This window comes from Scardinius erythrophthalmus (genome assembly GCF_964197995.2).
Source record: "Scardinius erythrophthalmus genome assembly, chromosome: 4".
NCBI classification, from domain to species: domain Eukaryota; kingdom Metazoa; phylum Chordata; class Actinopteri; order Cypriniformes; family Leuciscidae; genus Scardinius; species Scardinius erythrophthalmus.
The window spans coordinates 16833564-16850501 of NC_138224.1; the positions used below are offsets into that span (position 1 = coordinate 16833564).

A 16938-nucleotide genomic window follows, 5' to 3' on the forward strand; every position below is an offset into this window, starting at 1 on the left:
ATGTGTTTGTCTTCACATAAATAGACTTTATTTCCAAAAAATAGCCCCTACAACAGGGTAGCAGGAGGGAGAGAGAAAGGATAATTTACAGAGATTTTACAGATTAAACACTCATTGGGCTGTGCTTAAAATCTCACTATAAATGACAACATTTTAACCATAATCTAATCCAGCCCTATACAGCCCAAACAGATCTGAGTGACAGTAGAATAGTGAGAATAGGAAGCCTGGCTCTGGCTCAGAAAACCAGAATAAGCGGAACATGAATGACCTGAAGCTTGATGAAGCTGACTCGAACTGAAACAGAACCAAAACATCTAAAGAAATTGGTACAAAAATAATCCAAGATTAAAGTATTTCACTTATACCTTTATGGGTGAATAAAAGCACTAGTAGTCCAGGTGTAAAGACCATTATGTGTAGTGTGTTAAAGAAAATAAACAACAACAAAACCAAGAAAAAACAACAAAAAAACATAAATTACAGTATTGCACAAAGCTGTCAAACTTATCTGCCATAAAAGAGAACGTCAGCAAACTAGGACGTTTCTAGTAGACACGTACAGTAACTGTATCAGCTTTGCCGTTACATTACATTTCATTTCAATGCACTGACTTGCGGAAATAAAGAGATAATTAACTAATTATAGGAAGTTGGAATGTGGTTAAAATAAGTCTTTTTATGTCTACCTTTATGCAATATCCCAGACAATGTGAAACCCTGTTTGACAGAAAAGAAAGAAAAAAAAAACTGACACTATACCAAGTCAACGTCATCTACATTTTGCATAAACATTTTTTTTTTTTCATTAATGAGGGCGTTCTTAAAGGGTAAAACAATGTTCTTGAGGAAGTGCAGGTAGTGCTCTAGTGTTACTGATCTGGACAAGTCCCATTAAAACTGGGTGGAAATTATTTTTGTCAGAGCACTCCGATAAAAATAGAGAACAAAACAAACAGAATCAGATGTAACTTTGGTTAAAAAAAAGCAAGGAAAAATGTTCACCGACAAATGTAAATTAGCTAATCCTGTCCATTTGTTTTGTTTAGTATAAGTGAATGAATATGTAACTGTCTTTCACTCAGTAAAGCCTGATGAGTCTCTCTCACAGATATCCTCCCATGCATAGCAGCAACAGTACGTGAACAGTCAGCAGGTAGAGTGACACCAGCAGAGGGGTGCGCTGACGAGAGCAGAAGGCGACTCGCAGCATCCGCAGCAGCCCAGGTCCACCACTACGAGTCTGAGATAAAGAAAATATACATCAAATATATCCAGTATATATATACACATGTATACACACACACACACACACACACACACACACACACACATTTATATATGCATGGCATGTTTATACCAAATGGTGTGGAACTGCATTGAGGTTTTGTGTTTACCCGTGTAACAGCACCCTCTGGCGGTTCAATAAGCACAGCTGTCTCTGACGTCATGGCTTCGGACGCTGTCTGCCACTCCCCCTGTGTATAGCTGTAAATGATGAAGGAAATTGACATAGGTTAGTTTCCAAATTATTTCATTAATAAATAACGCCCAGAGTCAGGGACAGTGAGAGTTGATCTTGATCTGAGATATGGGTCAAACCGTTTGAGGCGATCCTGTGCAGCGATGAGCTCCTCCTCTACTCTGAGTCTCTGTTCTGACTCCTCATCCAGCCTGACAGAAACACACACATATAATTAAAGAGTTACTATGCAGCACTGGTAAGAGGCGAAATTAAAGTTAACACATGGAAAGTCATTGAAAGAGTCACGAGAAACCCATGTAACCTATGATTTATAGTTTAATAACCTAATCAAATAGTCTAGAAGTCATATCTCAGGTAATTTACTGTTGATATTTGGTCACCATGTATTTGAGAGCAGCAAAGTGTGGTAAACACAGTACTGGGTAGATTACTTACAAATTGTAGTACTATATTTATTCCAAATTGCATGAGAAAAAAATGTATTTAGTAGCGTAATCCATTACATTAAACGTTTTAAGTAATATAATCTGACTACTTTTGGATTACTTTTAGATTACTTTTGACCTACTGTAAATCGTTAATATATTCAAAACACTACAAAGAATAGCCACTGATTAAAAAAAAAAAAGACCAATAGAAAAAAAAACCTCAAACAGAGAGAGAAAAAATGACTGTTTGAAAAGATAAACATATTACATATCACATGCTTTCACAAGTATTATCTACAACTGCTATCAATGCAGTTTGTGGCACCGGTGCTAAAGAGATTGACAAAATGCAACTGTAGATCAGGATAATTAACGAGAGGACTAAACTTGGCAGCAGTACCTTCTCTGTAGTTCAATGAACTCCGCTTTATATCCCTCGTTGTGCTCTAGAGGACCACCAGGTGCAGCGTCTACTGCAAGGCTTCCCTAAAGGACAAAGAAATCAACATTGGATGCATCACACTAAAGAAAATTAAACAGATCAAGGACTTCAAAGATCTATACTTAAATATAAAGTGGGTCTTCAAAAGTCTGAGACAACAGTACAATGAAGAGACTAGAATTTATAAATGTCTCTAGCTACAAGAGGTAGATGGATTGACTGAAAATAGAACATTTCTAGGCTGCTTCCAATATCTTTCTTGAAAAGGAGACTGTAGGTTTTTACCTGTCTTTGTGTGTGCTCATGCCGTACTTTTGATGCACGTGCTTCCTCCAGCATGGCATTAAGCTGGCGAACCTGTTGGTCCCTGTCTGAGAGGGTGGCCAGGGTCTGCTGCTTCAAGAGCTCGGCCTGGCCCTGCCAGTCCGTCATCTCAAACCTACACATGTAAACAAAAAAATAAAGAAATTGTAAGAGAAACAGTATTTTTCACTTTTGGAGGGACAGAAATTCTGGTCAAAGAATGCAAACTTTTCTGGAATGGCAGAGGGCATGTCATGAGTTAAACCGATCAATCTTACCTGAGCATTTCCAGTTCTTGCTTGTCTCTGTCCATCTTGGCATCTCTATCCCTCAGCTCTGCCATGATTTTTTCCTCTCGCTCCTCTGCCTTTCTTCTCTCTTCCTCTAAAGCCTGAGTGAGCCTGGATAGTTCACCAGATCCAAGTCGATCCAATTCAGACCGCTGCAACTGCAGCTGTTCCAACTGAGGAACCATGAGGGATGCAATTAATAGGTTGCAAACATTATTATGCAATATTTTGATATTTCCATTAAATTATTAGGTAATCCATTACATACCATTCTTTCCCTGTCATTTTGCAGTGCTGCTAGAGCATTTTTTAGGCTCCACACTTCTCCTTTGGAGCCACTCGGGGGAGAAGCTGGGTGAACCGTCCGGTTTATGTCATCTAAACGGAGACGCAGCTCTTTGGCCTCACTGACAGCTTGATCTCTTGAGACCTGCAGAGAGGTCATGGCTTGACCAAAAGACTGGTTCTGAGCTCGAAGCTGACAGGCTGCTTCCCTCTCCTCCAGAAGCTGTTGCTCCATCATCAACAAGTCTCGTGCCAACTCTGCCACCCTCTCCTCTGCCGTTTCAGTTTCGGTTCGCAGAACGCCGCCTTCCCACCGCAGCTCCTTCAACTCTTTGCCGTGGAGTGCCTGGGTCTCCTTCTCCGATTCCAAGGTTTCCTCCAAGGTGGTGATACGTTTTCTAGCAGCTTTGAGCTGTTCCCTGAGCTTCTCTACCTCGGCCCCGGGTGCATCTTGCCTATCGACTCGAACATTTCCTTCGCTGGCCTGGATTAAGTTCTCCTGCACCAATGGAAGTACCTTCCCTTGCGCAACATCTTTTTCAAGAGCCCGAATATGGCTCTCAAGACCTTCTTTCTCTCTCTCCAGTAAACTGATGCGCTCTACTTGGGCAGCAAGAATCTGCTTGTGCTGGGAGTCCTTCATAGCAAGAACCTGGTTCAGGTCATTTCGGTAACCATGAAGCTGGGCAGCCAGCTTGGCATTCTCAGCATTGAGGTCATCCCGCTGTGACAAAAAGGCTCGAAGCTCCTCCTTTAATCCATTGTTTTCACCTGCAGCCTCCTGGATAAGGCTGTCCTTCTCCATCATTACCTGAGAGAACATGAGATTTTAAAATGTCCGAATTTTAAAAGATTCTCTGTATTAATTATGCAAATGAGGCCATGCGATTTTTTTTTTCAAAATCTAATTGAATTATTCAGATTAAATTATTAATTTAATATTATTAAATTACTCCAGGCATTACCTGGAGGTGTCTTTCCTCTAGCTGCTTGTATTGGCTGAGTACTCGGTCTCTGTCATCCTGCAGGGAGCCCATAGCCTTGGTGAAGGACTCCAGTTGCGCTCTGCTCTGGAAGGTATCCTCCACAGCCTTACGGAGCCTCTCTTCTAAACCACGCAGCTCTTCTCTCCTCTCCTCCAGCTCTTTTTCTGCCATCTCAGCCCTTCCATCTGCATCCTTTCTAGCTTCCTCTACAGCCTAAAAGAAAAGAAAGCCTACTGTATTATTATATAGCATTAAATTACTAATAATGAGATGAATGAATATGCATGGATTCATTTCAGAAACTATGGTATTATTCAGTAAAAGTACCTGTGTCACAGCTTGCTCCTTCTCACCAAGGAGCTCCATTTCCCTCTTCTCCTTCTCATCTAATGAAGCCCGAAGAGTTTCAGTAAGGTTCTTTGAAGATCCCAGGTCTGTCTCCAGTTGCTCAAGCCTCAAGTATAGTCTCCTTTCCTCTGTCTCCCTTTCCTTGATCACTGCACGTGCTTCATTAGCATCACCCTGAAGCTTATACACTGCTTCTTCTAGGGTTTTGGTGCGGTGCCGTAGACCCTCTGCCTCTGTCTCCAGGGTAGTCAGTTGTGAGCGAGTTTGGGTCAGGTTGGTCTCTACCAGAGTGAGCTTCTGCTGCAGATCTACTCTTTCTTTCTCAAGAGCTGCAAGGCTTTCATTATGTTTCTTTTCCACCTCAGACAGCTCTAGTTGTAGGTTCTCTTCTGCCTTTTGCATTCTGCAGACATACATTTTATTTATTATTTAAAATTTACTGTAACAATAAAAGTATAATTACCAGATGTTAACAGAACCTGATTTAAAATAGCAAAAAACAATACAAACCTTTCCAATAAACTCTGGAGCTCCTCTTTTAGGGTGGTCTCCTTCTGGAGTTGCTCCGCTAGTTCTTTAGCACGAGTCTCAGCCTCCCGAACATCAGCTTCCTTTTCCTGTAGTTCGCTATGAAAACGGCTCTCCCATTGCTTGGCCTCATCCAGCACTCGATCACGATCATCCTGCAGGGACGACATGGAGCGCGAAAAGGCTGCCAACCGAGCCAGTGCTTTATCCAGACGGGCTTGCATTTCCTGGGCATGCTTGTCTGTGGCCTCAGCAATACTCCTTGCCTCCAAGGTTGCCTCTTCCTCCCTCTCCCGCTCCCTGTAAGATTTTTCTAGTCTTAATTCCATCTGTTTAAGCTCGGCTCCAAGGCGATACCTGACTTCATCCAGGGTACGCTCTGCATCTGCCTTCAACTCGACCTCTTTGCATTGTACCATTTGTTCTGCAGCTAGCTTGTCTGCTTGGGCCTGCTTTGCTTCTTCCAGTGCCATGTCCAGCTTCACTTTACATGTTGAAAGTTCAGATGCAATACTTGTTCTGTCTTGCAAGTTCTTTGCAATTTCCAAGCGCACTGCCTCAAGTTCTGCACTCAGTTCATCTCTACCCAACAGCACTGACTTAACTTCTTTACCCAGTTCACTTATTCTTTCCTGGTATTCAATGCAGTCTTTCTGTAGCTGACGGACTTCAAGTTGCTTTTCCCTCAGCAATTCCTCAAGCTGACGTGTTCTGCTTTGACTACCTTCTTTAAACCTCTGTGCAGATTTCAACTTTTGCTCCAGCTCTCTTTGTTTGCCTGCCTCAGACTCTGCCTCTGCTCTTTCTCGTTGGGCCTGCCTCATGTCCTCCTCCATCCTGGCTGCCCGGCCCCTCTCACTTGCCACCTCAGCTTCCAGCTCAGCCCGCTCTCTCTCCAGTTTCTCCAATTCCCTCTGCATGTCCGTAAGGCGATCACGACTGTCAGATGCCTCTTGCTGGTAGCCTGCAATGCTGCCATTGAGCTGAGCCAGCTGGTTCATCAATCGCTCCTCTAAGTCATCTCTTTCAGCCTCTAGGCTAGTGCGGAGTTCTTGTAGTTGGGTCTCTTTCTTAGAGCTCTCTACATTGAGGAGGCTCTCTCTTTCTAAAGTCTCCTGAAGCTGCTGGTTGAGGGAATCCAGCTCTGCATTAAGCATGGATTCTTGCTTGTTTCTGGATTCCATGTGATCCTTAAGAGCAGCTTCAAGATCCCTTATCTTACTCTCTGCCGTTTCGAGAGAGGTCTCCAGCTCCTTGAGCCTCTCCTCTGTTTGAGCATTCATCTTTGCTTGCAATTTTGTGACTTCTTGTTCAAGTGAAGTATTAATGGATTCCACTGGCTTAGTGAGATCAGCCTCAAGGGAAATGCTTTCATTCTGGTACTCTTGGATTTCAATTAAATCAGGACTTCTCTGCTGTGAGACGACTTTAACCTCCTTAAAAGTCTCCATGGAGCATGTGTCCAGGGTTTCACTGCCCTTTGTGTCAATTTCCTCAGCCAAACGCTGTCTCAATTCCTCAGCTTCATGCTCCAAAGAGTTTTTATCATCCATAGCAATATTATAATTTGTTTTCAAGGTCTCAAACTCTTGTTTGACTCTCTCAAGCTCTTGTTTCAGCGCAGTTTCTGTATGTGTGACCAATTTCTTCTCTTCCTGCTCCCTAAGCCTTTCATTCTCCTCCTCTAGATCCATAATCTTTTGATGTTTGACCTTGGCAAATTTTCTCATTTTTTCTTTCACAACATCCACCTCCTTCATAGCTTCCTCAGCTAACCTCTCCGCCTCTTGTCTGGCTACCTCATGGGCTCGTGATTTGGCTGCTAACTCCTGCCTCTCCTGTCGAGCAGCTTCAAGCACTCGTCTCACTCGTTCAGCTTCATCACTCACATTTTCATATGACTTGAGTAGAGATTCATACTCTTCTTTCATGCTTTGCACCTTTTCTTCCAGCTGCCTGCACACTTGTTCGGATTCCTCTTTGGCACTCTCAGCTTGTCGTTTGTATGCATCCTTCTCATTCAAAACACCCTCCATAGCAAGTTTAAGGCTCTCACAGGACGCACTCAGACTCTGGTTTTCCAACAAAGTTCGATCCACCTCCTCAATTAACTTCTTCCTTTCTTCTCTTGACTTGTTCAGCTCCACCTCTATTAACTCCAGCTTCTGTTGTAGCTCTAATCTAATCTTCTCGGCATCAGCCTTTTCCTCCTTCAACGCCTGTCTCTCTTTGATTGCCTCCTTGCGTGATACAAGAGCAGCCTGAAGTTTACGTTGAAGCTGTTGGAGTTTGGCACTATTATCCTTATCTTCTTCCTCACGTTGTGGCATTTCAGCTTCCAGTTTTTTAACCCTATCTTGCTCAGCTTTAAACTCTTCTTGTAATGAAACAATCTGCTGATCTTTCGCCAGTACTGTTTCCTGCATCTTAAGTAGAAGTGAACTTTGTTCACTAAACTGTTGGCTTAAATCAGCAATCTCATCATTCTTGTTTTTAAGAAAGTGTTTAAATTCTTCCACTTCTGACTGAAGTGCTTTGATTAAGGACTCAGCTTCTGAGGTGCTTCTTTTAGCTGCTTCCCTAGCCTCATCCACCACCGCTTTCAAATTATCTGCATGCGCTTCGGCTCTCTGACATTTCTCCCTAAGAGCCTCTATTTCCTTGGTGAGAGCATCAATCTGCCTCTCCTGTTCTCTCAAGTCTTCAAGTTCTTGGGAAAGTTCTTTGAATTTGCTATCAGTTAGTGATTGAGAGGATTGGCTCTCTTGTAGACGTACCTCTAATTCCACACGTGCAGCCTGCTCAACTCTTAATTCCTCTTGGAGAGCATTTATAATGTCCTCATTATCTTTGATCATGGGCTGCTGAGATTGCTCACCAAGTTTGTTATGATGTTGTGTCTCAGTCTCAGCTGAAGCAAAATCCACCCAGTCCTCCTGAACCCAATCGTTTGTCTCTGGTTTCTCTAGATTCTGTGGAGTAGACTCAACATTACCATCCACATTCCCACTCACCACTTTATCTGCAGAATTATTTGATTCTAGCAGACCCTCTAGCTCCATAATACGATTCAACAACCCAGTTTTCTCTCCCTCTTCGGTTTGGAGGCGTTCAAGAAGCTCACTGCATTCTTCTTTCTGCTGTTTCATCTGCTCAAGATGATGACGATCTTTCTCTTGAGCTTTCACAACAGTGTCCTCATGAGCATCAGTAGCTTCCTGAAGCTTTTTATGCAATGTTTCAATGTCAGATTCCATGGACGCTATCTGCGAAAGAAGTCTGTTTTTGTCGTCAGCTGCCTGTGACATTTGTTGTTCATTCATTTGTACATACTCCTGTGTCAAATGTTGTATTTCTGCATGCGACTCAGTCAATGCTTGATCTTGTTTACAGATTTTTTGTTCCAAACTTGTTAAGGTCTCATCTTTCAAAATTAAGACATCTCTGGTTTCTTGCAACAAAGCACCAAGTCTCTGTATTTCTAGCTCTTTTTCCTTAATTTCACTTTTAAACTGAAGAGTTATTCCCTCATTGTCATCCCTTTTCTTTTCTTCCCTGTTCTCAGCCCCCTTCTCGAAGTCTGCAACTTTTTTCAGCAATTCTTTCCGCTGTATCAGAGCTGCCTGCAGCTTTCTCTTGACCTGTTCTCCATCTTTCTTCATTGCAGCCATTTGAGTAACCAAGTCCTCTTTCTCATTTCGTAAAGCAACAAGTTCCTGACTTTCTGCCGTTTTATCCTCTAGGATTTTCTGCTGGTTATCCCTGACACTTTCAAGTTCATAAATTTGCTCTTTTAGCTTTTTGACTTCACTGGTCATTAAAAATTTTTCCTCTCCAGCCTGGAGTAGTTTGCCAGTCATGCTATCATTGATTTCCATCATCTCCTGGTCTTTCTGTGAAATACACTTTTGTAGGTCTTCCAGATCAGCCTTCCTGTCAATGAGAGCAGCTTTTGCCATGTCAGCTTCCTGAGAGACCTGCACTAACCTGCCCTCTATATCCAAGAGCTTCTGTTCAAGTTCGGAGGAAGCAAATTCTCTGTCCTCCAGTTGAGCAGCCAGCATTCTAGCTTGACCTTCTTGTTCAACAAGTCTTCGTTGGGATTCATCAAGGGCTGCCTGTAAAACTTGCAGCTCATCATCTTTAGAGCAAAACTCTTCCTTCAAGTTCTCAAACTGATTAGCAATACTTTGCCCATCTAATTTTTCTTGCTCAATCAATGCCTTAGCTTCAATCAGCTCTTTCTCGTAGATGTTTGCCCTGGACTCAGCCTCATTTTTGGAAACTGTGAGTGACTTCAAAGCTTCCTCCAGCTGGAAGACTTTCTCCTGTGATTGTAAGGATGAGTCTTTAAACTGCTGAAGCTGTCCCAGAAGTTCACTGTATCTTTTCTGAATCTCTTCGGCTAATACCTGTGCAAAAGCCTGACCAGTGCTTGAATCTGTATTTAGCAGACTTCCCTCCTGTTGGCCAAGACGTACCTGTACAGTTTCATGGATAACTAAAGGTGCTGATTCAATATCAACTATGCAGCTTGTTGATACGACCTGCTCATCACAGGTCTCTTCCCAAGATTGTGTGGATAAGCGTAGTGTCGCAAAGTCCTGAACTTGGGGCGACCACTCTTGAGTCCCATCTTGGTTGACTGCTTCCAGAAGAGTCCAGCTACTATGAGCCACCTCTGAATCACTGCTTGTCACCATCTCATCCGAGGAAGTACCCTTTGATTCTCCAGGAGAATCAGGTTGAGGTGCTATAAGCTCAGGGCTACTCTCATTGTCAGCAGAGACAGACAGAGCAGAGGTGTCTACTGCTACAAGTGTTGTCTCTTCCTCTTGTGAGCCTTCAAGAACCTTAGATAGAGCTGTAGAGCTGTCATGCAACTCAGCGATGTCTCCTCTGCTTACACTGTCTGCACTTTCCTGCTCTGGGAGATTCAGAGTTTGGCTTGTGGTGAGTGACAGTTTTTCTCTGAGAGCGAAAAGTTCTCTTTCTCTATCTGAAAGCGCCTGCTCCAGAAACAGTATACGATCAGTCTGGACTTTATTTTCTGAACTATGTCCATCTCCACTGTTATCTGAAGCAGAAATCATGAGACAATCAAGTGAAAATCATCAAATAACTTGAGCATGCAAAATGTATCATGGTTAAAATGCATACTGTTCAAGTATAAATTCTTAACTTCCTGTTTATGTTTTGTGTTTTGACTGAGGAAACCTGTCTTTCTGGTTGTCCTAACTAATATCAAAACATTACAAACACTGCAAACATTTTTAGTTTAGAAACCACAATGTTCTCTACTAGAAAGCAAGACAATTATGGAAGAAAATTGGATTGCTGTTACTAAAATAATCACTGCAGTTTAAAGTACATTCAGCTACACAAGGGCAAATATTAAACTTACCCTGGTGTGTCCTATCCAAATCCTTCACAGGCAGGTCAGTCACATGACCACCTAATGACTCACCAGTAACCTAGGAAAGACAAGCCTTAATGTTACAACAGTCTGCTCACACTAATGCATGCTTATTGAGAGTGCACTGGTCTGCTGAATTCCCACAGTAACTGCAGTTATTTGAACACCATAACAGACCATACCTTTATTAATACTTCATAACTATGCCCTTTTATGTCGGGACAGAAATAGGAATAGATGATGGAAGTCGGGAGGATTATAATATCTCTGGCCTGATAATCTGTGAGACAAACCGTCTAGGCATTAATGTCACCTTGTGTCTGTTGCACCAGACACAGATTGTGCTATATACATCCAAATGAGTTTGCTATAGCAGACACATTGCCCTAGACAAGTGCATCTTATTCTATGGAGCATCTCCACTGCATTAATAACATTTTATGCTTGTTTTTGGTTGCAAATTTTAAGTCCGATGATTATGAAAAGTAATAGAAAAATAGCTCAACTGTACAACAATCTGTATGATTTGAAGTATCATTCATGTCCATAGCTTAAATTATGCATGACAGATTTAATACCAAGAACCCCAGGTATTTATTTGAACACTTATTTTGAAAAACTGAATGTTTAAAAAGCTTCAACGTATTTTTGCAATCCACCCACCTGAACAGTGAGAAGTTGTTGCTCCAGTTCCTGTATCCTAGCAACTGCTTCCTCTCCTTCAGCTTTGCTTTTATCAAGTTGACCTAGAGCATCAGGTGCATTAAGACATAATTACTTTTTGATCATAGTACAAACAACATGCCCTATATTGTTCGTTTGGTTGATAAAATGCTTCCAAGGACAGTTTACTCAAACCACAGGCTGCTTTGAACTTTGTTCTCCTGGGCTGTTTACCTTGCAGAGATTGTAGAGTAAGTGTGATCTGAGACATGCGTGCTTGACTCTCCTGCTGTTCATCTGTAAAGTTGCTCAGCCGTGCCTCTAGAGCAGGTAACACCTCTAAGAAATGTGCAGAGTCCGTAGGAATGGATAGTTCCACCTCTGCCTCCCCAGAAGTAGTCAAAGATCGAATTCCTCTCCAAAGTTTCTCCAATGCATCCTTGGTTTGAAGTCCTGCTTTATGTTCCTCTTTACTGGCGTCCAGAGTCTCTCTCAATGACTCAAGCTCATTTTGCATCTGTGCTAAGTTATCTCTTTCACTCTTAGATTCTTCTTCCCTTGCTCTTTCTACTTCTTCAAGCTTCTCCTGAAGATGATGAAGCTCTTCCATGCGACTTGCAAGCTCCAACTCCAGCTTCTTTGTCATTTCCTCTTTCTGTTTCTCTGTGACTTCCAGACATGCTTGCAAGTTGGCCAGCTCTGTCTCAAAGCTTGTCTGTCTCTCTTGCAATGTCTCCAGTCGTTCTCTCTCTTCAGCTGAAAGTTTTTCCCTCAGTTCATCCAATTCTGTGGTCTTTTTCATTAATTCAGCATTGAGAGCGATGATGTTCTGCTCTTTTTCACTTTCTGTTGTTTCTAATCTGGCTTCTAGAGATACTTTCATGTTGGCCAGCTCTGCCTCAAAGCTAGTCTCTCTCTCTTTAAATTTCTCCAGCATTTGGTCATTCTCTCTTTCTTTAAATTCAAGCTTTGCTCTCATTTCATCCACATCCGCTGTCTTTTTCAGTAATTCGGTGTTGAGAGCACTAATGATCTGGTCTCTTTCACTTTCTTGTGTTTCTAATCTAGCTTCTAGAGATACTTTCATGTTGGCCAGCTCTGCCTCAAAGCTAGTTTCTCTCTCTTTCAATTTCTCCAGCATTTCTTCCTTTTCACTTTGCTCAGATTCAAGTTTTGTTCTCATTTCATCCAACTCTGCGGTCATTTTCAGTAATTCAGCGTTGAGATGGGTAACGTTGACGTTGAGTGCACTGATGCTGTGCTCTCTCTCACTCTCTGATGTCTCCAATCTGGCTTCTAGACATACTTTCATTTTGGCCAGTTCTGCCTCAAAGTCAGTTTCTTTTTCTTTCAATTTCTCCAGCGTTTCTTCTTTCTCTCTTTCTTCAGATTCAAGTTTTGCTCTCATTTCATCCATCTCTGTTATCTTTTTCTGTAATTCATCATTGAGAGAATTGATGGTCTGGTCTCTCTCACTCTCTGAAGCCTCTAGTCTGGCTCTAAGAGCTTGGAGTTCTTCCTCAGCTCGCATGGTCCACTGCAGCCTCTCCTCTTCTCTCAGTCTCTGGGCTTCTGCCAACTCCAGCTCCATCTGCCTGAACTGAGTAGTCAGAATCTGTAGAAATTAAACATTCATCATGTCTATAATCTTGCTTAAGGGTTAACAAATAATACAAAATGTGAAAGGAAATACTCCTAGAATAGTTTTGAATGAACTGCTGCTTTAAATCAGAGATTTTAGCCTAACCAGCTGAGACCACAGCATGAAACAAGAAATTCTGTTACTTGGATTCTATTTTTGATCACACAGCTGGGGTTTCCAGCAGTGAAATCTAACTGGTTCAAAATCACCACATAGCTGTGTGTTGTTATGGGCAAATATCTCTTGTTTGACTGATGATTTGTAACATATTTCGTTTTCTGTAATGACAGTCAAATTTACAGGGCAAGGTGTAAAATATATGCATTAAGCTGACCTGTTTCTGCTGGTCTGCACTGTTGAGTTCCTGCTGCAACATTTCTAGGACTTCTGAACGAGAACGCAAAGACTCCTCTAACTCCTCTATGCGCTGCTGTGATGCACGAAGAGCCTGTAAAACAATAAACAGGATTAAAGCCCAACACAGAACAAGATAAAGAGGTATGGATACTTGCTGCAGGGTTTGATTTATCGGAAATGAACCATTATTTAAAAGATCAGTCTTAATCCAAGCTTGCTTTCTTAATTCCTGTCCAAAAACGTGTACAAAACCTAACATGCCAAGAGTTGGATGCTGCTCACAGAATGTGAAACTAGACAGCTTAGATCAAAATTGCCATGGTAACATGATGAGCTATGATTTCATGCTTTAAAATAACACACAAATATGGTTAAAAACACCTCAGGCTATCCCAAAACAAAACAAAAAAAGCTAAAAAATATGAAAACAGCAAGACAATGATGTCCTTACATTGCTGCTCTTTTCCATCTTTCTCTCTCTCATATATATCTATTATATATATATACACAGTAAAAAATAAATCTGCATTGTTAATCCTTTTGATATTGAATTACATTTTTAAATTGGCATGGAGTACTTTCCATAAGATCATCTCTCAATGCAAATCAAACCAGCTATTAGGCTAACTGAAATAAAACCATGCCAATCTCTAGGTATGGTGAAGGCTATGTGATGATGTGGGGCTATTTTAATTCCAAAGGCCAAGGGAACTTTATCAGGATGAATAGTATCCTGGATCCATGAAGTAACTGGCCTTTAAAAATAAAAATCTGCCTGCCTCTATGGGAATTTAACATAGGGGTGTCCAAACTTATGCATCCTGTATTTTAAGGAAGAACATTTATTTACGATACATTATTCATTCACAAAGAAAATTGGTGTCCTTAAAGGTTGGATTTTTCCAAAAAAATTTAATTAAGGCATTAAGTTCAGTTTCCAAAAGATGATTTTTTATTCCTCTTTTTAGTCAACTTTAGCATGGGTGTCTAAACTTATGCATAGCACTGTATGTATATGTATGTGTGTGTGTGTGTGTGTGTGTGTGTGTGTGTGTGTGTGTGTATATATAAAATCAGTGTCTATATATATATACACTGATAATCTACTGATCAAATAAACAACAAACTTTTGACAAGCACTAAAGATGACGTTAAATGCTTTATCATACACTTCTCTAAATAGACTCCCTAAAAACCTATTTAAAACAAAAAATAAAAACATTTAAATAAGTGAGTGAAAGGAAGAACTTAACCTTTAGATCACCAACTTCACAGCAAATATTATAATAACCACATTAATATATATAATCTTTATTGTTCTATTCATTTTCTATGTTTCTTGCTATTTTTAAAACCCTGTAACCAAAACATGGGACATGTCTGAATGAAGATTATAACACTATAAATAGAGTGACAGCATTATTTTCATGAAATATTAAAATAGAATTAGAAATGTATAAAATTAAGCAATAAATTAATCAACCAAAATGGGTAACAGGCTTGTAAATGTATCCAAAATTAAAGGTAGGGAGAGGCTAGCAATAACAAGCTAAATTTGAAAGCATGAGATCCCACCCTACCTTCAGAGCGCTCTCTAAAGATTTGGCTCCTTCACAACAAATGAATGCACACAGCAGACTTTGCAAAGCGTCACAAGACAAGAGACCGTGTTAAATTACCTCATAACTGTGTCTACAACGCACTGATGACATGTGATGTCTGTGTGAGCAAGGTGTGAAGACGGAGGCATGGAAATACATACATGTTGACAGGCAGGTAGGACATCATATCATTGGATTCGGACCGAATGCAATGATTGGACGAACATTTTTTGGTCCTGAGGCTTCCACAGAAGATACATGTACATGTTTTAATATTTGTGATTGGTTGTGAAGAGTAGTGATGGGCATTCCGGCTCTTTTTCGTGAGCCGGCTCGTTTGACTCGGCTCACTGAAAAGAGCCGGCTCTTTTTGACTCACAAACGGCTCTTTAAAAAATCTATGTTTTAACTCGCTGAAAGTCCACCGCACGACTGTGCAACGTGAATATTCAAATTTTTAATTGTCCATAACAACCCAAAAACTAGCCAAAAACTAATAATAAGATGTGCTTGCCTTGCACATCTTATTATTGGGCAAAGTTATGACTTACTATTTTTCTTACCTTCTTTTTTTACTTTTTAATGTGTATATTATTGAGCTTGTAGAAGTTTAGCTCTTGCGTTCTTCTGAACATCTTGCGCTGCAATTGCCCGATGTCATTTCTGAGTCACATCAGACCATAACTCTCTTTTAAATGCATATTCCACAGAGGTAGTAGGCTACGATTGGCTGTTTTAAAATATAATTAATATCGAAACAAAATAAAAAAATAACCCAGGCGGTCTCATCTAAGAGATGTTTAGGCCTCCTCCAATAGTAGACAGATGGGCATAGCTTGCAGGTTTGCTTAGTGGCAAACTTTTTTCATTTGATTGGTTCAACCGCCACCCGCCCGAATTTAATTAAAATATTATTTTTTGTCACGTCATCCGCCCGATCCACGGTTTATCCGCATCTCTAGTGTGTGTGTGTGTGTGTGTGTGTGTGTGTGTGTGTGTGTGTGTGTGTGTGTGTGTGTGTGTGAGGTAGCTCGGCCCTCCCTCATGCAGTTTAATTGGTTGACATCGCGTGTATGATTGACAGGAACAGAATGTGAGGCTGATCAGACAGTCAAATGTGTGTGCGCCTTTAGGCCTATATAATTATGTTTTTGTTGGTTTTTGAATTAGTCAATTATTTAAAATGCAATTAAAATCATTCATTATTTCATTATTAGCCTACATGATGATTTAATTTCTATAGGATATTTTTTTAAAATAGAGTCGGCTCTTCAGATATGCGAGCCGGCTCCCGTCGTTCACCTACAAGAGCGCGAACGACCCATCACTAGTGAAGAGAGTATCAACCAGTATAACAAAAAGTGTTTATAAAACAAATTGCCTACCCTACCTTTAAGCTATACCTCAGTAGGAGCAAGCTGGTTTGGGACCTAATATTGGTTTGTAGTTACTGATAAACTTTTATTTCCTATTATCATAACTTTGGCATGGTTGAGCTTGACGAATGCACTCAACACTATAATCTGTGTAGAAACTAAGAAAAAGAAATATCAAAGAAAATGGAATATGAAAGGGGACCTTATTTATGGAAAGTGCCAAATCATGAGAAATACCTGCTGTAAATCTGGGTCATTTGAGGTCTGCGTGAGACTGAGGAGTTCTTGCTCATGTTTAAGAATTTGATCTTGAAATCGAACATCTTTTTCTTTCACCACAGCCTGCAGGATTCGCACCTGGACAACAAACAAAATAAGTACCTCAGCTTAAAGACATATGGTGCTTAAAGGAATAGTTTTGGGTGAAACACACCTGCTCTGCATGACCCTCCTCTCTCACACGCTGTTCAGCCTCCCAGAGCTGCTGTTGGAGGATCTTGTTGGATGTCTCCGCCTGGCTGAGCTTTTCTTTCAGCTGCTGGAGTTCCTCCTCCACTCCTGGAGCCATTTGGAAAGAGCTCTCTGAATTCTGAAAAAAAAAAAATAATAATTATCATCATAATGCTGCAGGAAAAACTAATGAATTTGGCAAACACTGACTGTATTAAGATGAACAATAGTAAGCACCGCAATCATAATCATATTGGAATATATTGTCATTTTAAATAATGTAAGTTTTTCATAATAATTAAAGTTGGTCGTAATTAAATAATATAAATATATCAAC

At 40.8% G+C, this 16938-nt stretch overlaps 1 protein-coding gene across 2 annotated transcripts in view; it reads right to left on the minus strand.

The window, feature by feature from the left end:
- golgb1 (golgin B1) overlaps nucleotides 1–16938 on the minus strand; it is a 24300-nt gene continuing 7362 nt past the window's right edge. For both annotated transcript variants that reach the window (XM_081363046.1, XM_081363047.1), the window contains 16 exons: nucleotides 16585–16740; nucleotides 16389–16508; nucleotides 13152–13265; nucleotides 11410–12790; nucleotides 11176–11258; nucleotides 10501–10570; nucleotides 5079–10173; nucleotides 4548–4971; nucleotides 4200–4433; nucleotides 3218–4045; nucleotides 2938–3122; nucleotides 2642–2795; nucleotides 2315–2400; nucleotides 1603–1674; nucleotides 1398–1488; nucleotides 1–1243 (listed from right to left, as the gene is read on the minus strand). In XM_081363046.1, the coding sequence (XP_081219172.1) occupies nucleotides 1106–1243; nucleotides 1398–1488; nucleotides 1603–1674; nucleotides 2315–2400; nucleotides 2642–2795; nucleotides 2938–3122; nucleotides 3218–4045; nucleotides 4200–4433; nucleotides 4548–4971; nucleotides 5079–10173; nucleotides 10501–10570; nucleotides 11176–11258; nucleotides 11410–12790; nucleotides 13152–13265; nucleotides 16389–16508; nucleotides 16585–16740 (9231 nt within the window). In that variant the 3' untranslated portion in view covers nucleotides 1–1105. The remainder of the gene's footprint in view (nucleotides 1244–1397; nucleotides 1489–1602; nucleotides 1675–2314; nucleotides 2401–2641; nucleotides 2796–2937; nucleotides 3123–3217; nucleotides 4046–4199; nucleotides 4434–4547; nucleotides 4972–5078; nucleotides 10174–10500; nucleotides 10571–11175; nucleotides 11259–11409; nucleotides 12791–13151; nucleotides 13266–16388; nucleotides 16509–16584; nucleotides 16741–16938) is intronic.